This window comes from Nanorana parkeri, unplaced genomic scaffold (genome assembly GCF_000935625.1).
Source record: "Nanorana parkeri isolate BGI_ZX_2015 unplaced genomic scaffold, ASM93562v1 scaffold505, whole genome shotgun sequence".
Classification (NCBI taxonomy): domain Eukaryota; kingdom Metazoa; phylum Chordata; class Amphibia; order Anura; family Dicroglossidae; genus Nanorana; species Nanorana parkeri.
Window position 1 is genome coordinate 950,013 of NW_017306773.1, and position 27,276 is coordinate 977,288.

Below are 27,276 nucleotides of genomic sequence, written 5' to 3' on the forward strand. Positions count from 1 at the left end.
AACCCCAGCCCAGTTTCCTGAGTATCAACTTTCTCACAGACTTCAGTGGATCAGACATCTAGTAAAGGGTTAGGCACATCAGTACTAGATGTTCTCATACCATAGATGGTCTATTTGATGGAACCCAAGTGTAATGCTAGTGGGGGAAAATAGTTGCTTTAGTTATGTTATGTTAGGTTGGATGGTACTTTTGCCCTAGTTTTATTATAGCATTCCTGTAAAACAAAATGTACACCATTCATGTCAAAAGGCTACAGATGGCCTTTATTTTCCACCATCTTTACTCCTAGTGCCTACAGAAAGAATATTTGAAATCCCTTTTTCAGTGTTGACCTGCACAAACTCCTTAACTGGCCATAACTGTCAATGCATATGCCATAAGTGTCAATTTAGTGCAAAATTGTATTACAACATTAAAATAAAAGCTCCCTGGCAATATTTTCAAAAAAAGGAAGATATTACCTCTTTTACTAGACAATTAAAACAAGATACCTTCTCACAGAGAAGACAATAAATACACTAATGATCCCATATACACACACATATAGTCATCCATTAAAATTCACATTATTTAAAGCTTAGCTAGACATGTTGACATTCATCATCTGTCGGACAAACTTGATTTGTCAAGGAAAAAGTGTTTGTGGTGAAAGGGGGGAGTCATAAGACACTTGCTCTTCTGTCCCTCAAAAAGTAGGCAACTTCCAATGAAAGTTGACCCATTCAGTCTTCAAAAGTGCCAGTAGAAGGTAGAAAAATATTAGGAAAGTAAGAACACACAGAAATGATGTTTTCAATTAGCTACACACTTTTCTTCCATTGTATGCTCTCCAGTCTTTTAACAGCCTTCAGAAAGGTTCAATCTAGAGTACCACTTAAAGAAGGCTTGGAGTTCTTGCAACATGACTATGTCCTTGTAAGAAGGGGCATATTGTGTTCATACTGTCAGCCAATAGTACATTTACTAAGAGCTGATTGTGCAACTGCAGGACCCAAAGTCACTATATACACTTTTCTGATACAAATGTTTCATCTGGAAAAGTGACGTGAAGCGAATTTCCCTTGGGTGAGTTGCCATTCTGAGTGACTCTTGTGGGGCAAGTCTCATTTACAAGCAGTACCTGCTCAGAATCTGGACCCTGAGATGAAACTGACTGGTCAGAGCCACGTAACGTCCTGTCTGGAGCCCCAGGAAGATTGATGGCCATGGTGGCTCCTGGTAAAACAGTGCTGCTTCTGAAGCTACCATCACTCAGTTCGAGAGGGTACAGTAAAGTCTGTGATGTTGAACTAACTTCTCGCAACTCCCTGGAAACAAAGGAAGGAGAATGGCTAGATAAGGCCGAAGAGGCCCTCCTGCCGTCTGTGCAATTGAAACTTCCCGCAGAGCGTGGTCGTCTGCCACCGCCAATCCTACAAAACAGACACTTGATTCTCTCGATCACTTTGCTTAAGACAGTCTTCCGAAGGAGGATATAGATCCACGGATCCAAGATGGGGTTCACAGAGGCAATCCGGATGGCCTTCAGATCTAAATTGCTGGATATATCCTTCTCTATGGGTGGCTGGTACAGCTGGTTGATGAAAATTCGGACCTGCAGAAGAGAAAAGAATGACACAAGTTAATTTTTCTTGAAAGCTTAGTGGTAGCATCCAATGGTGGGAAAAAACAAGTTCTTAATTGTTGGAGATGGAAAGGCATTTGGCAGAACAATTAAGATAATATGCTACATACTTTATATTTGCTTATGAGGTGTGAAGCGCCATTATCTCTGGTGCAAAAACAATCCACCTAAACATACACAACTCAGCAAAGCCTGAGGTCCCTATGGAATGTATAAACTGTATTTTATGGGTGTTTTAAACTTTATGATATTGACTGGCATTATCCATGACCATCTGCTTGGCTGACTTTATATGCTATAGACGAAACATACTGTTTATCCCAGTGGGCTGCAACAATATCACCTTTTCAACCGAAATGGAACTCTGTCTGTAATCTAAATATAGATGAATGGAAAGGGCTCTAGGCATGTCTTTTAAGTACTAAGAAATTCCAGACAGAGATTTATGTTCCAATCAGACTGGAAATGAAATTTGTGGCTAAATCTAGCTGAAAAAGAGCTTTGTGTATCTGAAAACACAGGGGGAAGCGAATTACATAATTAAACCTTTTAAAGAGCACCTGTTGTCTGCGTACAATGGAAGCTGCCAGAGTGGGAGTGGACATGCATTTGTCTACTATAACTATCAAGCCATGTATATCAACGCATGCATGTTTTCACAAACATACCATGATCTCAAAAATACACAGCATGGTGCTATAAGGGGCCACAAACAGATTGAATGAACACTCAATTTGCACACAGATCCACGCCTAGGTGGACAAAGTTGACTTGACCTGGTGGTTTAATTTCATGCTTAGGTCATTCAGTCCTATGTATGAAAGTGTTGGTTCTGACCTGCATCATATAATATACTTGTTTTGTGCCAGACATAGAACCTGCACCATTTGCTAGGGTGAGCACACATCACTAAATGTTTGAATTGTCATGATATTTTACAGGTCATCCAAATTGTACTGCTCCATGGCTTGTGTTTTTGGTGCATTTGACCAATGTTTTAAATACATAACAACTCTGCTGCGGTACAAATCCCCCATCTCTTTCTGAAAAGCCCCTCCCATTTACCCCAGTGTTGCTGTGAATACAAAATACTGATATACACAGTATACATGAGGCAAATGGAGAGATTGATGTACCTACACCCTGTCATTAGAAAGGCTTGTTTTCATAAGGGTTGTATTGAGCAAGGTTCAGGATTTATCGTCAGGTCTTGTGGAAGAATATGCATAGGACAAAATATAGACAATGTTCTCTCTAGTGATGGCTCCCAGTGTTAGGTACTAGAAGAAGCCTGTTGATTTAATACATTGACTGCTTTTGTAGACTCCAGAGCCATCCTGGAGAGGAAAAAGAAACTGTGGGCAAGTTTCTGGTCCAGACTACACATTAAGAGCCTTTTTATCTAATTCAAATTTACTTTTTTTAATTCAAGTTGATGGGTAATTTAATTCAAGTTGATGGGTAATTTAATTCAAGTTGATGGGTAATTTAATTCAAGTTGATGGGTAATTTAATTCAAGTTGATGGGTAGTTCATGTGAAAATCTTAAAGAATACTTGGACACAGCAAAGACCGTGATTATGCTGCATGACTGATCAACGTTGCCAAAGCATTGGTTTAGTACAAGTTAACCATGAAGTTCATTGTTACTTGTATAGTTATGAAATCATGTGCCTGGACCAGTTCTCTATAACATGTCCAGATATGCAGTTATTTTCTTAGCATCTGAGTTTATAGGGTGATGTTAATCCCTTGCAAGTGGAGCTAGCTGAAACTCATCACATGGAGCTGCTGTCAACAGTAGACAATTGTCCTATATTCAGCGCTGTCCTTAACAGAGTTTTATAACAGGTCTTATAGATTTGAACTTATATAATCTCTAGGAAGCAAAGAGCACACATTTTATGGAACCATAAAATGAAGTGTGTTAGGGGCTGTATATTCTACCCGTATATTGTGACATTTTGACATCTTGCCTACAAACAGTAGAAGCAACCAGCTTTCTGGAGCTTCCAGTTGTCCCCTATTAGCTAGAATAAGTATATGTATAAAGTCACTCGCACTCCAATAGAATTTAAAGTCAAAAACGGTTTATTGACTCGATTGCTTTCACATCATATAGCTATATGGAAGTCAGCAGAGCTTCACCTCCATTCACAAAGCTAAAGGCATAATTCCCTTGCCCAGTGAATTTTGCCTATTTGCCTTTAGTAAATCAACCCCAGATTGATCAGATTCACTATATCATCATTTTTGGGGTTGGAACATGTTAATATGGTTGAAACAGAAAAGTCAGCCTTTAATCCAGTTATAATTATAAATTGAGTATGCAGATCGGCAAGGTCAGGGAAAAGTCAACAGTCTTTATCTGTATGCTTGTTCTCAGTTAGTCAAGCAGGAAGGATCAGCATGACAGCCAGGCAGGTAGCATATTCAAACATCAGCAGTAGTAGTCTATATATTTTCATGAGAGGTCATTTTAGATTGTAAGCTCTCATAGTCAGAGCCCTCCCAACCATTTTGTCTTGAGTTGTATTGTAATATCTTCCCTACATTGTAAAGCGCTGCGCAAACTGTTAGCATTATATAAATCATGTATAATAATAATCATAACAATGACGTGTATTTTAAAAGTGAGTAGTGTTAGTACCTATTTATAAACCTCTTTCAACCCCCGTACAGCAGAGCTTACGCTGGAAGGGGAAGAAGCAGCACTAGCAGCCAATCCGTTCTACTGCAGTGCTCATGTGCTAATCAGGAACATGCATACAGGAGAGGAGAGTGACAAGGAGATGTGTTCATGAGTCTGCTGCTTCTCCTTCAGAGTCCAATCACAGGCTGGGGGAAGGACAGGACCATGGTTGTATTGATTAACTGCAGCAGAGAAAACTCAGGTCTCCGGGCTGGCATTGCTGTCTGACAGGGCTGTGCACTCTTCAGCAATAAACAGACAGAAATACAGATTCTTTGGTAGGTAATTCAGCTTTCATATATGTATTTCATCTGTGTATTCAGCTGTTTGCTTGGATTCCAAATGCTTGTCATGTTCTACTCTGACCATTAGGTGGCGCTTCCTGCAAATCAGTCTCTGTCCAAGTTTTCAGTTACAAATCCAACCAAAATGTAATATTTATATTTGATTAAAGTGGGCATTGTATGGGCTGCTGTAGGTGAGCCAGGCTGCAGCACACTCCAGGGTACGATTTATGCCTTTGACAAACAAAACTTATATCAGTTATCGTACTCCACCCACGCCAAAGATGTTTAATTACAGATAACAACTTAACCCAACCTCTGAAGTTTTGCAGACTTCATTATACATTATTTTCTTTAATTGTTTCCTTATTAATTACTTTGTTGTTGCCGTGAAGTGTAAAAGTGGGAAGGTTTGTAAGGAAAGTCAGGAAAGTCACGGTGGGCCTTTTAATGGATACAAAAGGTGATTTTCTAAACATTCCTCATTCTATGAATGGTATGGGGGTGTCTGAGATTTGCAGAGTTCCTCCAGTGTCAGATACTCTTCACCCACCCCCCACACACATCCTTGAAATTCCATCAGGCATCAAAATAACACAGATCACGTCTGACAGCTGACTTCAAGAGAATGTTTTATGACCTTTGATGATCCCATTAAAGGTCATGGTTTGGACAATTCCAGAGTTCAGCACGTCTGTACCAAATGTCCCTGGAGACCACATGCCTGGGACTTAGGATGTGTGATCAATCAGGGAATGTAGGACTAAACAAAATGGATCCATGATATAAATTATTATAAAAGTTGAATTGACTATCATGTCCACTGTTCTTCCACCTGGCAGCCTCTACATCACTATAGGACACAATGGAACCACAGCATGCAGTGGAGGACGTGCGATATGACCCATTCAGAGTCGGCTCTGTTCATTCAAAGATTTTCCGACCATCTCCTTCAATTAGCTGATTGAGGGATGCTGCCTGAAAGGGTGCGAACAAAGGCAACTACTGTGCAAATTTTGGCTGGTACATCAAGAACTGGCTGAAATTCGCATAGTGTATGGCCAGCTTAAAGAATGAAGTCAACAGGTGAGTATCTTCCTTCTTTCTTGCAGGCTGCCTCAACGTCAATGTATGTCCTTGTGACGGGGAGCATTATTAAGCTACTTAAGGGATATAATAAACTTTCAATAATGAGCTAGGGTCAGGGTGACCTTTTTTGTATCTTCAGCTACAAATGATTAATAATTTAGGCTGGATTCACATTGATGCGCCTTGAAGCAATGCATGTTATTACAATGCACATTACTGAACTGTGTGTGCTGTACTGCGGTGCATTGCCATTCATTCATAATGGCACCCCAATGCACATATTTAGTAGACCAACACACTTGCACTTTAGCGCTCTGCAACACATGTATGTGAAAGTGCCATTGGGGTGCCTTTCAACCATAATGGTAGCCCAATGTACGTATTCAGTTGACCAACGCAACTACACTGTAGTGCTCTGCAACACATGTATTTGAAAGTGCCATTGGGATGCCTTTCAATCACAATGGTACACCACTGCACGAATTCAGTTGACCAGTGCATCTGCACTTTAGTGCTCTGTAACACACATATGTGAAAGTGCAGGTAGGCTTTTTTTGTATCTTAATTGACTTAATTGCACAATTGACTGAATCATCAGACTTTTGCATAATATAAGTCATGACCGGTTCTCTTTAAACACATTCCTTATTATCACAGCAATAGATGGGCAGATTTCTAGGTAAATATGAGATCTGTTCAACGCCAAAACAGTTGCTAGGCAGCAGTCCTCCTCACTTGGGGGGAACAGTTTAATAGGACAACAATCGTTCCCCCACCGCCAGTGGGAGTCACGCTGTTAAATATACAGCTGAAGAGGAGGACAAAGCTAATAAAAATGTCATCAAGAAGCCAATAAAGGGTCCAATTTTAATGTCACTTTAATTCCTTTTCTCCGCAAGTTTCGGAATTAAGCATGGAACTACGACAGTTTCGGTTCTGCACTTGGTGCCTCTGGGCACTCAGCATTCAAAATGAGATCTAAGGAAATATATATTTACAAAGAAAAAGAAAGCAGATGAAGAAATTAGGAGACACATCACAGACAAATGCAATTATCTTCCCAGATGCCGAGGATGCATTTCCAGATCACGCTCTAAATTCAGGAAATATATATTCCTGCTCTGGTTTTGACTGTCATTAAATGCATATTGACAATCTAAAGTCCAGAATGAGACCCAATGAGCAAGTTTCAGGTCAACCTGCAAAGTCATATTACAAGATTTCCTTGTTCCTCCATGAAGTTATAAGAACAAAGGCAACTTAAAGAAGAACTCCAAGGAAAATATTTCCTAACCCTTGCAGTGGGACTACCCCCGCACTGCAAGAGTTAAGTGCTTGTTTTGTTCTAGGTGCAAAAATAAAAAAGTTATGCTCACCCGACCCTCTGAGGCGGCTTGTTTTGGACCTGTAGCCGCTCTCCCCCTCCGCTGCAGTGGTCTAAGGTCCTGTGGGTCATCACGTTCTATACACAGTGTATATGACGCCAAGAGACATATCATTGCTGCAGTGGAGGAGGAAGCAGGCTGGAGGGAGCACTGTAGGAGCCAGCAGGCTCCGAGCATCTGGTGAGCATAACTTTTTTTATTTTTGTACCTAGACCAAAATGAGCACTTAAACCTTGCAGTGCAGGAGTAGCCCCACTGCAAGGGTCAAAAAAAATGTTACCTGACGTTCTTTTTTATTTCAGGTTTGGGTAGAGTAAGGGAGGGTTATAATAACCCCCGTCAGCTTTTTTTGCCACATGTGTCCCACTGGGGAGATTTCCCTTCACTTCCTGTCCAATAGCCACAACAGAAAATGAGGGAGAAAAAGGGAAATCCCTGGTCGTCAGCAGGGTCACCAGAACTAGTGTCCCCATTGGAAGATTTCTCATCTATTCCTATTCTAATGACAACCAAAGCTAGGGATTTTTTTTTCACTGTCAGTGATAATATTCACCACTACATACAGAGAGTGTGAATCTCCAAAATGGTGATAGAGACAGCAATAGAAACCTGACAGGTGTTCTAATTCCTCTCCACTCCATCCAAAACTAAAAAAACAAATGCTTTGGCTTCAGTTGCACTTCAAGCTGGCCATACAAAAAAATACATACAAAAAAATCTTCTCGGAACGTTAGATATTGCCATCAAAGACTTGACAAGCGCCATTGGAATGGAGTTTCTTGAACAGAAACCACATTCACTGTTAGAATTTTGTTTGAGAAAATCTTCCATCCCTCTCCTTCACTTTTTTCCTCATTACGGTTGAAAACTAATATCAATATGACCCCAATTAGAGAAACGAAAAAACGCCCTGAAAGCATATTCTTTCAAATTAAATTCTACTGGTATATGGGCAGCTCAAAGCTGAATTGAAAAAAAGGCTGATAAGGCTGACATGGACATGATAAGAGCAACTCTTATCATGTCCATGTCCCAAAGGACTCAATCCTGGACCCTCCTACTTACCTGCTTTCTATCCCTCTCACTGCAGAATCAAAATTATCGGAAGCAGTAAGAAAAAAAAAAACATTTTTGTTTTTGGTGACCCCTTTTATTCTGTCATTGGAACAGAAAAAAAATCTTCCTAATGCGGACACAGACAATAGGTAAAAACTGGCAGAAGTTGTAACTCTTCTTTGCTCTATCCAAAACGTAAAAAAAGTTGCGAATTAATAAACCCATAAATATAAAGAAAAAAAATGTGAAAAACTTGGCTTTTGTAAAACAGGATTCGTGGTTGCATGCTAGCACTGGAATGGTGACAAACGAGGCCTAGATATAGGACATTTGCATAATTAGCAGACCCATAAACTTAATTCTTGTTCCAACATGGCAAACTGTGTATCCAATTCTCTAATGATAATAATTACAAGCAAGGCTCCACTTAAAGGCCGGTTGTCATTTACCCCGAAGGCCGTCATTTTGGCAATGGTTATTGCACATGTTTCCGTATCTCCAGCCTGGGTCGCTTATCCCTCCATCAGTGTGTGGGGAGGGGGCACTCCTAGATCTGGTTTAACCTGTAAATGTTCTTTCACCGGGGTCTCCCATTGTACAGTACAGAGCACAGATCTGTGTTTAGCTATTAACGGAATGTTTTGTTTTGTTTATCTTTGTATATCATTGATAGCCAGATGGCTAAGTGGCTTTCAAGGTCCAAACACAGACATAATGCTGTCCCGCCCTCAGGGGCAGAGCCCTCCTTACCATCTTGTCTTGACTTGAATTGTATTGTGAATGTAATTATATTGTTCCTTATATTGTAAAGCGCTGTGCAAACTGATGGCGCTATATAAATCCTGTATAATAATAATAATAATAACATAAGGTCTTGTGTGACTCTGAGCAATATAAGAGGACTGACACATCTACTGCCCTGCAACTAGATGCAGCATTGTTATATAGGAAACAAACCTCATTCAAAAGGTTTAATACTGAAATGTTGCTGCTTGCTGTAGCACAAGGTAGTTGTTTAAAGGGGACGTCGTATGCTTTAAGACAACGCATTTTAAGGCTTTACTGTAACATTCCTGAAAGTAATTAAAAGGTTAAGTCCGGCTTTGTGACCACGTTTCCATATTTAGGGTGTAACATAAAGCATTATCATTTGTGAACCCAGGATTTGATACGGCACCCGCACAGCTACATCATCCATTCACAGGATCTGTGTATGGAGAGACCATAATTCACATCTGCCACTGCCGCAGTAGGCCCCGTAGATCTCAATGGACGACACCGTACTTGTAGTGCATTTATTGCTTACTCCTCCCTACACCAGAAGGTCCGTACTTCAATACATACCTGGGGCTGGAGGAATAGACTGCAGGAGCCTCTGCATTGCGTCCATGATCCGCTTGTAGGCTCCAATGCAAAACAATGAATGCACATTTTGTTCTTTTATCGGTGTGGGTGCGTTTATTAATTTTATTGCAAAAGGTGAAATATGCCTTTGACAATATAAAGAACTCTGGGCAAACTAAAAACTTACCCTTGCAGTGGGGCTACCCCTGCACTGCAAGGGTTAACTGCTCGTTTTGGTCTAGGGGCGAAAATAAAGTAGATTTACTTACCTGATCCTTGGTCCCGCAGGACTGCCAGACCAGTCCCCACAGTCTCTTTTTCCCCCAGGCTCCGGCCGTTTAGGGACCACTGACGTCATCGCGTGTTATGCAGGTCTATTGATCTGCATTAGATGTGAGGAAGCCAAGAGATATTCTATAGTTGGAGCGGAGAGGGAGAGAGGCGAGGGCCGAACACTGCGGGACCAAGGATCAGGTGGGTGATACAGCTTTATTTGAGCCCCCTAAATACAATGAGCAATTAACCCTTGCAGTGCGGGGGTAGCCCCACTGCATTGGTAAGGATTTCTGTACCTGGAGTTCTTCTTTAGCGTTTTCATTTACTTACTTATCAAATCTGAATATAAGACACTGCAAACAGCAGCCTTGCAGATAAATTGATGAGATCAGTTACAGGTTAATGTAGAACAGGAGTGGACAAATGAATACAGAATTCAGGAGCCATTCTGTCCAAACCAGGAGCCAGCTCCATTGACAACTAGAGAAAACCTCAAAAGTTGGGTGCCAGCTGTCATTTTTAGGAAGCATTGGCTATCTGGTTCCTGGGAATTGTCCAGCCTTGAAGTAGAATGCATAAAAAGTATTAAAAAGGCTGAAGGCATGAAAAACTCTCAATAAAAATGAGCTGCAAAAGTGCATGAAAATGCAGACGCGCAAATCTGACCGGGGACTTACACTCCAGATCCAGTTATGCGGGACCAGAGAATGGTGATCCAACATCTATAACACATAATAAATGACTTCAAGGTAAATTTGGCAGCAATTACACCAAATGTGCTCTGAGCAAAGACACATTATAGCTTCCCTTTAAATGAAACTCATCAGCAGAAGCCAGGGCGCAAACATATTGGAGCAGCAGCTGGACTGCTGTTAGGGAACAAGCATGAGGTTTCACCGCTGTCCAAAGATATTCATGAGAAATAAGTCAGATGAGAAGCGTTTGACACCAGGCTGTGCCATGCTGGGATCTGCGTCATTCCAGATATTAGATGCAAAATATTAAACTTTCCCTTGAGGTGTCCAGGGCTAAGCACTGACACCAAACCATAAATCGTATTGGCTCCCCAGCAATGTTTGATTACAGAATATTTCTTCTGTGTAGGAGCAGTCATACTTACCCTCTCTGACAAAGAAACAAATTGACACAGCTGTCGCAGATGGCAGCCTATGTGTGTGAGTCAACACAACGCTAACGACGCTAAAGGTCCTATTGGACTGCAGTACTGCCGCCAGTATTAATCACATCACAAAATGGGGCTATCAGTTAGCCGCTCTCTTATCTCCTGGCTGAGTTAATATTTGTAGGAGAAGTCACAGAGCGGTCAGCCCATATCCAATCTGGGGATGGATTGTGGTGAACTTGTGACTTTTCATAAGGGAAATTTGTGCAGGGTTTTTTTAATATCAGAATTACGCAATTCCCTAAACAAAGTTCCAAGTAGACAAAAATAACTAAAGAGAAGCTTGCATGTGCTCCAATTTAAAGGAAATAGGTTAGCACACAAAACATTTTTTTTTAATCATTTTGTGTGACCAATGTCTAAAAACATCTCTGGAGAGACAGATACTGTACACTCTATAGCAGGGGTAGCCAAAGTCTGGCCCTCCAGCTGTAGTGAAACTACAAATCTGCCTCTGGGAGCCATGTCTGTGGCTGTAAGAGTCTTGCAACGCCTATTGGCATTTATAATTTAATCACAGCTGGAGGGCCGAAGGTTGGCTACCCTGTTCTATGGCCAAAAGGTTGAGGGCACATGACCATCACACCTACTTTATAGCCTAAAGAATGTTGACCTCCCTACAAATTATTGAGTTCAGGTGGTTCCACTGAAGGGTACTGGTAGTGCTACAGACATACAAAGACATTGTAGACAACCTTGTGGTAACATTTTGGGGAAGGTTCTGTTTCTCTGTGCTCAAAGCCAGCTCCATGAAGATGTGGTTTGATGAGTTTGGTGTGGAGGATCCTGAGTGACCTGCACAGATCCCTGACCTCTGGGATGAACTGCAGGGCCACTTAGGAGCCAGGTCCTTTCGGCCAACATTAATACCTGACCTTGCAAATGCCCTTTGGGCTAAATGGGCACACATTTTCCCAGACACATTCCAAAATCTTGTGGAGGCTGTTACAAAAGGAAGGAGGAGGGGGGGAAACTTCATATTAATGTACATACTTTGGCGATGAGATGTCCAACAAGCTCATATAGGTGTGATGGTCAAGTGTCCACAAACTCTTGGCTATTCAGTGTATCTAACAGAGAAAGAAAAGCTTAGTAGATCTGCTTTGTCCTCGCTCTGACAGTGTGCTGCCAGGATTGGTTGTGACCTTTGCTCAACGGTAGCTGAGTGAAAGTTGACTTCTGAGGAAAAATGACAAATGTCCTTTTGCCATTGGGGAATTTTTAGCAAATCTCATAAATGCTTGTTATGGCCTTGTTCGTCGTGTTAATCTGATACATGCCAACACACCCCCCTGAAGGTACACACACATGAAGTAATGAGGAATAAAGCATTGGAATTGTTGCATTTCAGCCTGCTATTTGTTTGGGGTGCCAACTAGGTCACCCATGGCTGGATGATTTGGCGGGAATTGGAGGAAGTTCAGGAAGAGTATGGCCAGCTGTAGAGTCCTCCATACAACCCAGCTCTTATCTGAACCATTTCAATGCACAGTAAGGTGACCCATAAAAGCCAATCAATGCTATCATTGTTCTAATCATAGGAAGAGTGAATGGGTCTCTGTAAGTTATTGCACTTTGCACATACATTGATTTGATCTGATTGAAGAGGCCTGGAATCTTCCAGTTGGGTTTCTGATGTCAGACGTATGCAGTCTACGCTTGATTTCCATTATTTCCCTTCCATTTTATTAATATCATAGCACCATGACAAAATAAAACTTGTAATCTAGCGACCCATCTTCCACTTCAGAACAACATCCTGAAATGCTTGCAGCACTATTGACGTTTTAACAGCAGCTACACTCCTACCGATAGATAATAGCAGTGCGGTCAGTGTGTGGTCAGCCCTCTATTAACATTGAGAAGGTTTTCTTGGCTGTGCTTCCCATACAGCTAATGAGGACGGTGTTAAGTAGCAGCAGGAGCTGTAAAGATCTGACCGTAATGGCATGCCAGTACAAGCTGCCTAGTCACTGCACTCCACAGCAGCAGGACATGGCGGGATGTAATGACTTGATGGCGTCACTTCAAGGGGTTGTAATGAGTGGAAAGCTGCTATTTCCCAGTTTCTGTTTTGTTGCCATGGTGCTCAAATATTTTGGTATTTTCGTTTTTTAAAAATGGGCTAACGTGACTCAACATTTGGTTTCTACAAAAGGCCGGAATGCCATAAGGAATTATTATATTGTCGTAATTAGTACAAAAGTATTTTCTGCACTGATATTCCACACTTGCCTCACAATACTTTATGTCGCCAATTATGTAGCTGCCAGAAGACTGCTGGCTTTTTAGTCACTTCTGTCAGTGCACTTGATGTAACCCTGTCCCTACAGAAATACAGGGACCCCCATTGCTGGCCTCCTTCTGTCAATACCTCTAGCTAACCCGGACCTAGCATGAAGATTGGAAAAGTAGAGCGGAAGCCATTTTGGATTTGGATAGAGTAAGGGAGGGTTATAAACCTTGTCACCTTTTTTTTATCTCTGTGTCTCGAGATTTCTCTTCACTTCCTGTTCAATAGTCACAACAGGAAGTAAGAGGAAATCCCTCCAAAGAGAGGAAAGTCCCTGGTGGTCAGCAGGGTCACCAGAACTAGTGTCTCCATTGGAAGATTCCCCATCTATTCCTGTTCTGGTGACCACACAAACATTGGGCTTTTTTAAAACTTTTGCCTAACTGGAACACAGACAGCAATAACAACCTGAGAGGTGTTCTATTCCCTCTCCATTTTATCCAAAACAACAACAAAAAAAGCTTTGGCTTCAGTTATACTTTAAATTATAATTCCTGATCTGAATTCTTGCTGCAGATCTATGCCTCAGAAAGACATTCAATGAAAATGACAGCCGGGCAACCAGCATTTTCAGAAGGAGACGTCAGCAGTGGCAGCCTCCATGTAAGCTCAGTACAAGTGCCCCTTAAAGTTCAATTTCAGTTTAAATCAGCTAAGTACATTCCAGGAGCATCAAAACAAAAGGTGTGCAGCTGACACTGCATTGTGTTAGTGCACGCATGTTAATGCATAAAACAGTCCATTCAAATGAATGGGCTGACAACGCACCTCAACATCCCAGAAACCGGACTGCACCATTTCTGGGGGCGCACAGCTGTCAAACTTCAATGGAGTGCCATTCAGAATGAATTGCACCGCATCCTACCAATGCAAATAACGTTCGTTACCAGAACGCAATAGTGTGCAGCTAGCCTAACAGTTTGCTATAGAAAGCGTCCACAACATGACTAGAAAAGTCTGATCCCTGCCAGCATGCTGCAGAGAAGGACCCTTAGTGTCTGCGTGGAAACAGCGATCTCTCTGCAGAGGTCCAACATGCCCCCCGCTGAGTCAAAGCCAGATCTCTACAATACACAAGGAGTCATTTTTATAATACAATGACAGCTGCTACTGCATGATACACCTGGGTGCCATATGTTCGCGTCCAGCTGCGATCGCCCACTGGTAATCGGCATATGTGCAATTGCATGCGAACATATGCGGGCGGTGACAACTGTTATTGTACAGCAGCTGATCACAGAGGAATTTGCAGGACTTGTGCGATCAGCCCCATTCACAAGTGTGAATGGGCCCCAAGGAGAAGAACTGTGATCACGGCGAGGTAGGCGACCCTTCCGGAGGAAATAAATCTTTACATTCACTTTAATCTTTCTTGTGTTTCATATTGGGTACAATCCATTCCACTAAAACAAAAACATTCTGGCCCTGGCAGGGAAGTCTGCAGAGGCCGGAGTCACTCAGAATAATAGACTCCTATGACAGCCAAGACATGTATGAATGAAGACATTGTGGCAGAGTTCATCATGTTTGTACATTCCCAAAGGAAACAATAACAGTGAAAGTGTGCAGAGACCAAATCTACCTTCCAATCACAAATGTCATCCGAAAGATCAACAAAGAAAAATAAAACAATATTGTCACTGAAAAGTTTCGCTTTGCTTCTGGAAAAGACAAATGCGTCTTATCAATATAGATTGTGTATGTAACGTGCCGGAAATCTAATATACAATTAGGGGAATTTATCGAAACTGAAGCAGACAAAATCTGGAGCAGGTTTGCACGGCAGCCAATCAGCATTTCTGTCTCATTTTCAAATCTTACCTGTGCAAACTGAAGAGAGATGCTGATTGGTTACCATGGGCAACCGCTCCAGATTCTGTTTGCTCCAGTTCCAATAAATACCCCCCAATGTATTTATTTATGTATTAATGTAAATGTAATAATTGTTTACTGCTGTATTCACAGCTGAGTGTTTTGTTGCATCTTTCCCTCACCGCAACAACACTCAATATGAAGAAACCCATTACTTTCAATGGTGGCCGTTCACACCTGAGCGTTGTGTCACCTGCCGCTTGCAGCTCAAGAAAGAACTTATTATTCGGCAGAATTGCATGTTTTTAGATTTTAATGGGAGCACCTGAAAAACGCACGTAACTTTACGCCTTACAAAAGCCTCTTCCTCCTAGTAAACAGCTTTGGGATGCAAGGTGAAACAACTACTGTGCCTGTAGAATTGAGTAAAATGTCAATAAAGTTCTAAAAAAAAGAGTACACAGTGCCATGTGGCGGGATTGGCTAATTGGCACTGTCTTGGGCACTGCACACTAGCCGATGTGAGTTTTGAGCAGCGGCTGGTGAGAATGGACCCTAACATGAAACCCAACACAAAAGGGTCTATTAGGGTCATAGGAGAGAAATATTTACTTTCCATGCTCCTCAGCTTCATCTAGTGGCCATAACATGATACTACATTATTGATGGCCTCAAAAGAAAATATAGAAGAACGTTCATGTTTGCCTCTATTCCCACAGAAGGAATATTAAAGGAGAACTATGGGATTAAGGCTTTTCCCCATAGTTCTCCAAAGGGTAACGGGAGGACACAAACTAGCGTCCTCCCGTTACCCAAAGCTCAGCGAGCTGCAGCTTGCGGTATACTGAGACGCCGCAGCTGAAACGGATCCCGACAATTATGTCTGGGTCCGCCCAGCTGCGTGAGTGACAGCTGGCTCTGCCTGTCTAGAGGCAGAGCCAGCTGTACCCGCCCCTTCCCCCGTCTGTTCTGCCAGTCAGCGCTGGAGGAGCGGGGAGGGGAGAATCCAGTCACTCCCCTGTCACGGCTCTCTGCAGTGACAGGATCGAGAAGTTGAGCGAACGCCGGTATGTGTTCGCTCACTTCCCGATCTACTGAGCCGACCTGTGACAGTTTCATTCTCACAGGTCGGCTTAGATTATGAGGCTGAGTGAAAAGCACTCGCCTCATAATTCTCCTTTAAGAAAACTCCTCAGGGCAAATGGCTCTGCTAATTGTTTATAAATAACACCCTAATATAGCACCATAGAGAGGGTTATGGAGATATATATCTAATAAACAAATAAATCATATACCAGGAACCAAGGCAATAAGTAAAAACTTTGCATGACCACGTCTGTGAGCGTCCAAACTTAAATAACAGTGAAAACCAAATGATTTAATTGAATCAGCGTTGCCTGGCCAAGTTTCCAGATAGTTCTATTTTAAAAAATGCAACCTCCTTGCTCTAAGCTGTCAGCTCCAATTATCGCAATCCCAAGTTTGCCTACACCTCCGCTGATCTGTACAAGGAGGAGCGCCGTCACTCTCAATTATGTTGGCAAACTGGCAGAACAGGGAAGTCGATTCTGCAATCGCATTAACTGAACAGGCTGCTGCTGCTGTTTACCAACCGGAGGAGCCAGTTTGGCGGTTTAACTGGGGGCAACCGAAGTATTACACATATCACTGGCTCTTCTCAAGCCTCAACTCGTCTGTGATTACAGCCCAGCTACTTGTTATAAAAGCCAACACAAACCGAATGCAGATCTGATTCATGCACGGTGAGCTCTATACAAAGTAATCAGCTTTGTAAACAATAAAATGCCCATTTATAAAACAATTGGATTATGGTGCCAGGTTCCCTGTGCTGATATCTCTGCAGTGACAGGATCGAGAAGTTGAGCGAACGCCGGTATGTGTTCGCTCACTTCCCGATCTACTGAGCCGACCTGTGACAGTTTCATTCTCACAGGTCGGCTTAGATTATGAGGCTGAGTGAAAAGCACTCGCCTCATAATTCTCCTTTAAGAAAACTCCTCAGGGCAAATGGCTCTGCTAATTGTTTATAAATAACACCCTAATATAGCACCATAGAGAGGGTTATGGAGATATATATCTAATAAACAAATAAATCATATACCAGGAACCAAGGCAATAAGTAAAAACTTTGCATGACCACGTCTGTGAGCGTCCAAACTTAAATAACAGTGAAAACCAAATGATTTAATTGAATCAGCGTTGCCTGGCCAAGTTTCCAGATAGTTCTATTTTAAAAAATGCAACCTCCTTGCTCTAAGCTGTCAGCTCCAATTATCGCAATCCCAAGTTTGCCTACACCTCCGCTGATCTGTACAAGGAGGAGCGCCGTCACTCTCAATTATGTTGGCAAACTGGCAGAACAGGGAAGTCGATTCTGCAATCGCATTAACTGAACAGGCTGCTGCTGCTGTTTACCAACCGGAGGAGCCAGTTTGGCGGTTTAACTGGGGGCAACCGAAGTATTACACATATCACTGGCTCTTCTCAAGCCTCAACTCGTCTGTGATTACAGCCCAGCTACTTGTTATAAAAGCCAACACAAACCGAATGCAGATCTGATTCATGCACGGTGAGCTCTATACAAAGTAATCAGCTTTGTAAACAATAAAATGCCCATTTATAAAACAATTGGATTATGGTGCCAGGTTCCCTGTGCTGATATCTGGAAGGGTTATTATTAAGGAAAGAGGATCCAGGACAGAGAGAGGTAAATATGCAAACAAGGGGTTAAGTTTACCTTAGGGTCGGTTAGTAACAAGAAGTGTTAATGTTAGGGTGACAGGGAGGGTTAGTGTTAGGGTTACATAAAGGATTAATGTATGGGTAACAGGGAGGGTTAGTGTTAGGGTGGCAGGGGAGCGTTAATGTTAGAGTTACAGGGGGGATTAATGTTAGGGTTACAGGACGTGTTAGAGTTACAGGAGGGTAGGTGTTAAGCTGGTCTACACCGTCCGCTCTTTCTTGTTACTGTTTAGCTGAGAATTATAAGCTCCTTTGTCAAAAGCCAAGTGAAAACGTAACTCTTGGAAAAAAGCGGGTCCCACAAAGTGAGCAGGACTTGGCCAAAATCTGACCAGTGTATGGCATGCTTAAGGGTTACAGAGAGGGTTAGTGTAAGAGTTACAGAGAGGGTTAGTGTAAGGGTTACCGAGAAGGTTAGTGTAAGAGTTACAGAGAGGGTTGTCTTAATGGTTACTGGGAGGGTTAGTTTTAGCATTACAGAGAGGGTTAGTATTAGAGTTACAGGGAGGGTTAGTTTTAGCGTTACAGAGAGGGTTAGTATTAGAGTTACAGGGAGGGTTAGTGTAAGGGTTACAGGGTGGGTTAGTTTTAGCGTTACAGAGAGGGTTAGTGTTAGAGTTAAAGGGAGGGTTAGTGTTAGAGTTAAAGGGAGAGTTAGTGTAAGGGTAAGTATTAGCATTATGGGGAGGTTTCATTGCAAGGAGGATTAATGTTAGGGTCATAGGGAGAGATAAGATTAGAGTTAGAAGGAGGGTTAGCAGAAGGGATTCTAGGATAGGGCATCACATTCTATGCCAGGAGCTCAGTTCTATAACCACAAGCATTGATCACCTGGCTCTACTCTACAAGTCTCCAGAAATATTCTTGAAGTAGGCTCACCTGAATACTGTGGACATTGTGTCAAAAACAGTGGATAACCCTAGACAGACTCCATTATAAAGAGCAAAATAAGAACATTCCCCATTGTAAATGCCCATTTGAAAAGCTTTTGCAGGCACAAAATAGGTCATGGAAACTATTTACAATGTTACTGGCTTGCTTTGCAATGTCACATAGGCGGAGGAATGATTTACATTTCTGGAAAAGAAACAAACCAGTTAAGATGAAATAAAACATTTAGATCTTTACTTCTTGTAGATTGTTTAAATAGTGCTGATATTTGGTGCAAAACGTTGTTTAATCATCTAAAGGCCTATGTTACAAGCTTTGCATGGGATCACTCAGCATGCATTACTAAGGCTCACTAAGTGCCAGTCCAACCCCGGGCCAGAAACAATGTATTGGATTGAATAGCCCGGTACACAAAAACAGCGGACTGAAGTATTAGTTTTGCACTGCAGCATGCCAGAGTGCATATGGCGTGCTGGGTTCAGGTTGCATATGCTTATACTTCCCAATAAAATTAGGTTTCCCCCCTGGCAGATCTCCACCCCACCAAGAGAACGCTGGAAAGCTGAATAGGATGTGCCCTGAAAGTCCTGCATCCAGCAATGTGTGTACAAGGCTTTAATGAGTAAATTATTATCCTTTGGTGGCTTGGTTAACCAAAAAAATGTTAAAACTTCATTCTGATGTAATTTGTCATGGTGTGTGTAATCCTCACCACCCGGCCTCCTGCATCTGTGCGATTAGTCACCCCGACTATGAAAAACAAGTCAAGCCCTTCTAATGTGACCTTACCAGGAAAGAGGCACAGCGCTGCCTAAAGAGTGTCTCATTGGATATCATTCTGAAAGTGAAATTGCTATTCTGACTCTCATGTGACTCTCAGAGTGTCTCTGGTGTGAAATCAGCCCTTTTCAACCTGTTTATCCTAGAGGAATCCTTAAAATATTTTCTGGTCTTGGAGAACACCTGCTAAAACCAATTCATCCTTACATTGGTAGTCAGAGGAATGAATGCTCCTCTTACAGTGGTGGTCAGAATACTACACTTACAGATAGCTAAAAAGTTCATTGGTGTCATGCTGCTGGCTCTAAGCGGTGTAGGACCTGAAACTACGCAGGCACCATCACATGTGAGGTCAATCAACCACAGAACCCCTAGCAACCTCTGGAGGAACCTTAGAGCTCCATGGGACCCTGGTTGAGAATGGCTGGGCTACATTAATAAAAAGTATGAAACAGGTCCAGGCTGTATCAGAAGACTACAAAATCTTCTACATCTGACATACATTTAGGTGTTCCCGATCCCTTGTACACCTGCTGTGGGTTACATCTGCTGGCTCTACTGTGTCCTGTACTGACGTGGAGGTCGGCAGATGGTACCACAGCACGCAGAACTCCTGGAAATCTCTTATGCTGAAGTGGTCCTGGCACTGCGACAGTGCCAGGGCTACTAAATTAACCCTTTTCTTTACAGGCTGCAGTCTGTGCAAACTTTTCTATCCAGTGATATTCATATCAGGAGATTTTGGACATTTTAGTGCATTTGTAACAACACAGTTGAGTACTGTACATGATTCATTGCAGAGCAAGCTTTTAAAAGATCTGTTCCCTTCTTCCAGTCTGAGCAGTACTGATATAAAGATTCAAATGACAATAAGAGTTTTACAATTAAACTACCTAAAGTTAGGGAAGAGTCATAAGACTGTAATAACAATGAGCCAGGAATAGAGTAAAGAGTGGGTAATGGAGCTAATTTGTGCAAATACATAGGTCTCAGCTTGTGAGGTTGAAGCACAGTTCTTGAATTGCAGCACTAAGCAGATACATGACAACAAGGCATATTAAATAAAGTGCAGCACAATAAATAATATTCTTTTTTTACTCATCTGCCATAGCCAACCCAGAAGTTTCACATTGAAATCCTGATGTGCTCAGCTATCTCTGAGTGAGGCACTGCTGCTTGGACCAGTGACGTCTGTAGGTATCTAGTGTGAATTGTAGCATAGGTGAGAATTTATGATGGTCAAACAAGCCAGGTGGCTGTTGGCAGGAACTGGTCGTACACAGACAAACTGAACTGTGTTAAGGAGAATTATTCTAGGAGGTAATGAGCAAAGCATACCCTACTGCACACATTATGTGTCAGTAAGGTACAGGTTCTCCTATAAGAAGGGTAAGTAACTTGAGTCCCTCCAACTGTATCCAATGGCATGCTGTGACCTGTAGTTTCACAGTGAGAAGATGCCATGCCATTTCTGGGGAACGAATAAAGCTTTCAAAGCAGAAATTACAATTATAATGTCAACCAACAACTCAGTAGCTGGTTATTGGTGGCTAATCCATACTAACTTTAGCCAGACAAAGTCTGATCATTGCTCCAAGTGACAACAGGAGAGCACATGAATGATAACTATACCTGGTGCACATGGGACATGTTGGCCTCCATTCGTTAAGTAATAATGATGGTTATTTGTGATAAAGTAGATTATTTTCAGCAATGATGACAGTCAATAAGAGACATACCGTAACAAGCACATAGCTGGAAATAATGATCAGTATGGCAAAGAGCCCAAGAGTTATAGCTCGTTATATAGGGCTGTATGCTGGGTGAGAACAGGAAGCAAATAGTTCTCTACCTTGTAAAATCATTTCTGGAATCTCTGCTGCTGGCTACTATATCTCAGCAAACTACTTCCAGAAAATGACAGCATATTACAACCACGACATATCACACCAAAATAAGTGAATTTGATGACAGATACAGTATGTGTCATTATAAATACTGCTGTTGACTTAAAAACTAAAGATACAAGATACTATGAATAGATAGTTAGCAGAGTTTTAGAAAAAGAGATTTAATTGGCAAATCTGGGACATTTCCTTGAACACAACACAATTTAAGGGAGAAATCCTGGATGGCTATGCATGGAAAACGGGGACAGAAGGCAGTTAAAGTCACGGCTTCCAGCTGTTCTGCATCTGCAAGTCCCCCTTTGTCCTGCTACTTCTGGGACTTGTGGTTCTATATCACAATACTCATTTATAAGACAGTTATAAGCTGAATATGTGATGAACAGTGTTGCATAATATTTTGGAGTTTTTTAACTAGGTGATGATAAATATAATAATGTTGTGCAGGCTCTTTATCTGTCGTGTATCCACAAGTACCGGCATGTGTCTACATGAAGTAGGCATCTCCTTATTCTGCGGAACACAGTATTGTAGTGGAAATGGACATCATGCACAGGGGATATATATCGTCTCAAAGGATATTCTAAAGTGATTGCAGCATCAACACAAACACAGCACATGATATTATATTGCTGAAGTCAGCATGCAGGGTGCATATTGGGATACAACTCCAGTGCTAAACCCCTTAAGTGTTCTACCATTACAATGCCAGCATGCCCAACCTACGTATGCTGGCAGCTGTCGTCATAAAGCAGTCCTACAAACATAAGTACCTAGAATGCTATTGATTAAACTCAACAGAGGATCAATACAGGAAATAAAGGATCCTAATTACCAGCGTGTGCAGAGAAGCAAATATGGACCTGATTTACTGAAGTCACAGCCTGGTTGTACAATCTCCTTTAGCTCTGCCACTAACCATGTAGCTGCATGATTTATTTATTATTTATTACAAGTATTTATATAGTGCCAACAATTTACGCAGAACTTTACATAGAGCACATTCACATCAGTCCCTCCAGGAGCTTACAATCTAAGGTCCCTATTGATTTAATACAAAGTGAACTAATTGTTTAGTTTTGTCCTTGTATTACATAATTTTGGTAAATTTAAAGGAGCTTGTAGGAAACTGTATCATCTGCATAGTGTACGGCCAGCTCTATAGTGAGGTAAGGCAAACTTATATTCACTTCAGCCATACAAACTCCTGAATGGGCAGCTGCAATTTGTTTTCAAATGCCCTGCATGTGATTGGAAGAACTCATGTTTATATGGTACCTTAGTAGATCAGGTCTAGTTTCACCTGGCTTCACATTTTAGTTCATCAGACCCAGCATTTGAATACTATAGGTCAGTGATCACTCACGTTTGGCTCCTTTGCTGCCTTGCAGCATCAAGTATCAGCCTGTCCTGCCATTAGCTGCTTTGATTCTACTCTAGGGGAAGACAAGCAGAGAGAGCACATGGCGTTCTATTCCTGACAGGTAACATAAAGCATCAGGATTGGTATTACATTGCCAGTGTTGAGCTCGGTAATAGGTGATATTTGGCTATCTAGAAGTTCTGCAGGAACAAGTGCTATCCTGTTTTGCCATAATCTGCTGGGACCTGTAGTTCTTCTCCACATTGCAATCAAGACAAACCGGCACTGAGCACATGGCATGCCATTCCTGAAACTCAGCATGAATGATCAACATTGGAATAACAATGTGAGCAACAAGTGCCATCCTGCCCTGTCATAATCTGCTGGGACCTGTCGTCCTACTCATTCATTATTGGGATTACAATTAGAGAGCACATGGCACGTCCTTCCTGAAAGTAACGCAGGATTTATATTGTCAGCATTTAGCTCAGTTATAGGTTGTCTTTGGCTACTTAGATTGCAGCTACACGTTTACCTTGCTATAACCTGCTGTGACTTGTAGTTCTATAGAGAACAATCATAGAAAACAAGTAAAGAGCACACTGCAAGCCACAGCAGAATATATTAATTTAGAATGTATTATTTGAAAATAAAATGAGTTTTCTGCTTAGTTGTGGCCACAAGTGCTGCCATAACCTGCTGGGACCTGTAGTTCTACTCTAGACAGTTATCAGCATTGGAATTACAATGTCAGTATTGACCTTAGTGGTGGGTATTCTTGGCACTCCAGCTGTCCCGCAGCTAGAAGAACCATCCAGTGCTACCCTAACATGCTGGGCTCTTCAGTTCTGCAGCTACAACAGCCAAAATCTCCTGCCCTGACACGTTGGGCTCTCTAGTTCTGCAGCTACACAAGCCACTTTCTCCTGCCCTGGCATGCTGGGCTATCTACTTCTAAAGCTACAATATAAATTCTCTCCTGCCCTGGCATGCAGTTACCCATCCACTACCTTGGCATGCTGGGCTCTCTAGTTCTTCAGTTACCCATCTTCTGCCCTGTCATGCTGTGCTAGTCCCTAGTTCTCTAGCTCTACAGTTACCCATCCTCTCCCTAGGCATGCTGGGCTCTCTAGTTCTGCATTTACCCATCTTCTGCCCTGTCATGCTGTGCTAGTCCCTAGTTCTCTAGCTCTACAGTTACACATCCTCTCCCTAGGCATGCTGGACTCTCTAGTTCTACAGTTACACATCCTCTCCCTTGGCATGCTGGCCTCTTTAGTTCTACAGTTACCCATCCTCTCCCTAGGCATGCTGGACTCTCTAGTTCTACAGTTACCCACCCTCTCCCTTGGCACTCTAGGCTCTCAAGCTCTACAGTTACACATCCTCTCCCTAGGCATGCTGGACTCTCTAGTTCTACTGTTACACATCCTCTCCCTTGGCATGCTGGGCTCTCTAGTTCTACAATTACCCATCCTCTCCCTTGGCACTCTGGGCTCTCAAGCTCTACAGTTACACATCCTCTCCCTTGGCACTCCGGGCACTCTAGCTCTACCCTCGCCCCGCTCTAGACACATCACCCGGTTGCACGGAGCTCACGGGCTGCACTTCCCCGGACTCACCACTAGAGGGATGGAGCAGATGAGAACGACCAAGGAGGTTCCGATGAGCACGATGACCATCTGGATTTCAGCACCGGCGATCCTGCGGAAGCTCCTCCGCCGCCTGAAGTCGGAGATTCGGGTGTCGGTGCCCAGGGAGGTGCGGCGCACGAACTGTCGGTGCATGCGGATGAGGGCCACACAAACCAGCACGTTGCACACCACGGTGACCAGGATGAGGAAGGAGCTGAAGCCGGCGTACATGTAGGAGTAGGCGGCATGGGTGGACACGTTTGTCCTCCAGTCCAAGAAGCACCAGGTCCATGGGTACTGCTTGGTGCTCTTCCCCAGCCCCATGCTTGGCAAGGCACAGAAGAGGACATTGCAGACGTAGATGGCACACAGGGTGAGTCCGGCCAGCTTCTTGTCCACGTAGTGGTTGTAGAAGTAGGCATGGTTGATGGCCAGGTAGCGCTCAATGGACATTGCGCAGATGATGCTGAGACCGGACAGCCCGAAGAAGAGCAGAATGAACGAGCTGTATTCGCACAGAGCGTCCCCGCCCGGCCACTTATTCTGCAGGTAGGTGGCGATGGTGACCGGACTCACCAGGCAGGTGCCCAGCAGGTCGGTGAGTGCCAGCCCGCAGACCAGCGTGTAGAAAGTTGTCTCCTTCTGCTCCTTGCGGGACTTGCACAGGACCACGATGGCGATCAGGTTACCCACCACCCCGAAGATGAACATGACGGCTGGGATGGTGGGGGGTCGGCCGATGACCAGGGCGGTGCTGTTCAGGCTGGTCATGTTCAGAGGTATGGACATGGTGGTACTGTTCAGGGAGGTCAGCATCGGGTCAGATCCAGCTGATTGGGATCATCCAGAACCCACCAACAAATGTTCTAATTTTGTCCACAGTTTAAATGTGTCCAGGTACGTCGGTCAAAAAGTCCACGGATTTATTCCAGAAGGTGGGTGGTCAGTATCTGCTCCTCTTGCAACTCAGTCCTTGTACAGGTTGGCAAAGTTGACACCAGGTCTTCCCAGACTGGCACAGGTGAGGAGATCTTCTAAGACTGGCACAGGTTATGTAGATTCCCAGACTGTCAAAGGTTAGAAGATCACAACTTTTCAGGCTGACAAATGTGAGATCTAGATTCTTTGTCTGGCAAAGTTGAGAAGATCAGGAATCCTCAGGCTGGCACAGGTGAGAAGATCAGGACTTCCTAGACTGGCACAGGTCAGGAGATCAGGACTTCTAAGGCTGGTACAGGTCAGGAGATCAGGACTGCTCAGGCTGACAGGAGATCAGGACTTCCTAGACTGGCACATATGAGGAGATCAGGACTTCTCAGGTTGGCACAGGTGAGGAGATAAGGATCCCCAAGCTTACACAGGTGAGGAGATCAGAGTTCCCAGAATGGCACTGGTGATATCAGGATTATCAAACTTGCACTGGGTAGAGTAGAACTTCTCAGACTGGCAGCACTTCCACGATGTATCTGGTAGCCAGGATTACTGATGGTGGAAGGCAGAGACAAGTGCTGGGTCTAGTCATTGTTGATGGGCTCCTGCAGACTGTCAGTGGTGCTCATGTCCTGCCTGCTGTCAGTTCAGACACTTCTGAGCTGCTGCTCAAAGTTTTCCTCTGGTGAAGTTTCTCAAGAGGGGAGAGGTTTGCTTTGCTCTCCTCCCCTAGCCTGGCCTGATTGGAGCTGCTGATGTCAATGATGAGGTTACTGTGGGCAGACAGAGCTCTCTGTCATTTGGAAGAGCTCCTGGGGGCAGCAGTGTGAGCTGTGCAATTGCAGGCTCTTCCCTTTTATATGCGCTGATGTTAATGCCTACGACGACGTCTGCTATTGAACCCTCCATTTAGAAACATGCCAGAACTTTTTTTTTTTTTTGTACAGTGGAACTGATAAACAAAAATTCACACTCTTACATGAACTCATCCAAAGTTTTGTTTTTCAATAGATTGCAGTTGATAAAAACAGAGGACAGAAAGTTGTGTTGTAATTAATACGATTATTTCGGCTTGCAAAAAACAGCAGCAAAAGAAACCAAACACACAAGAAAAAGATTCAACAAAAAATAAGTTGTTCCTCTTTTACACGTCATCTATAGTCGTGAAATAAATAAACCTGAATGTCCATTATTATTTAATTAATACTCAGCATATAATAACGTTTAATACACAGAGCTGTATGTGATTTCCAAGAGCCTGAGCCGTGGAAACGCAGATGGAAGTGGAGTCGTTGTCCAGAGCAAACAATCAGGCTGAGCCAGTGATCTTAATGTTTGCCATACTTATTACTTCTTCCTCTTCTCTTTTTTTTTTTTTCACTGTTTATTAATTCCGCATTTACAGTTCAGTGTTTTCTGGTGATTTGAAGTGTTTAGGTTTTTGCTCATTTTTTTTGCATGCTTTCCAGACTTAAAGTGACACTACACTCAGGAGTTAAATGTTAAAAATGCATTCAGGGATCTTAACTATTAACAAAAATGTATCTTATTTGTGTATCACTCGGCTGTAGATTCTCAAATCATCTCTGAATTGGTGCTGACACTGTCCTTCCTTCTGGAGTGTGGCTACTTTTGTTCCCCATGGTCCCTGTGTATGTTGTAAAGTAGTCACCGCTCCAAGCTCGCTCCTGTGATGGAGTACAATCCAATGTTTAGTTTACTAAGTTTGTATGGAGATTGTAGTCCATCACAGGAGTGAGCTTGGAGCGGTGGCTACTAATGCTGCAGCTAACCATTATTTTCATAATCGATTAGTTAGCCGACTATTTTTTCGATTAATCGGATAAAAAAATACCATTGTTAATTTAAAAAAAAATATGTGGTGATACTTGACATGTGTAGCGAAATCGTCAGTTTTCTATGTAGGTGCACCCGACTTGTGTTTCTGTTAGTATACGCACGTTTGGGG

At 42.7% G+C, this 27,276-nt stretch overlaps 1 protein-coding gene and 1 long non-coding RNA gene across 3 annotated transcripts; one reads left to right on the forward strand and one right to left on the reverse strand.

Moving 5' to 3' along the window:
* Positions 1–196: 196 nt before the first annotated feature.
* Positions 197–25,165, reverse strand: PTGER4 (prostaglandin E receptor 4). 2 transcript variants are annotated; one of them, XM_018561165.1, is made up of 2 exons: positions 24,366–25,165; positions 197–1,595 (listed from the first exon to the last, which is right to left on the reverse strand). In XM_018561165.1, the coding sequence occupies exons 1-2, from the start codon at positions 25,146–25,148 to the stop codon at positions 1,002–1,004; spliced, it is 1,377 nt and encodes a 458-aa protein (XP_018416667.1). In that variant the 5' UTR covers positions 25,149–25,165; the 3' UTR covers positions 197–1,001. The 2 variants fall into 2 exon arrangements, with proteins under 2 accessions (XP_018416667.1, XP_018416668.1); XM_018561166.1 differs by having other exon boundaries at positions 197–1,592; positions 24,363–25,165.
* Positions 7,131–26,117, forward strand: LOC108790815. Its single transcript, XR_001941465.1, has 3 exons — positions 7,131–7,141; positions 20,427–20,429; positions 25,873–26,117. It is a non-coding gene; the product is annotated as an uncharacterized LOC108790815 (long non-coding RNA).
* Positions 26,118–27,276: the final 1,159 nt, after the last annotated feature.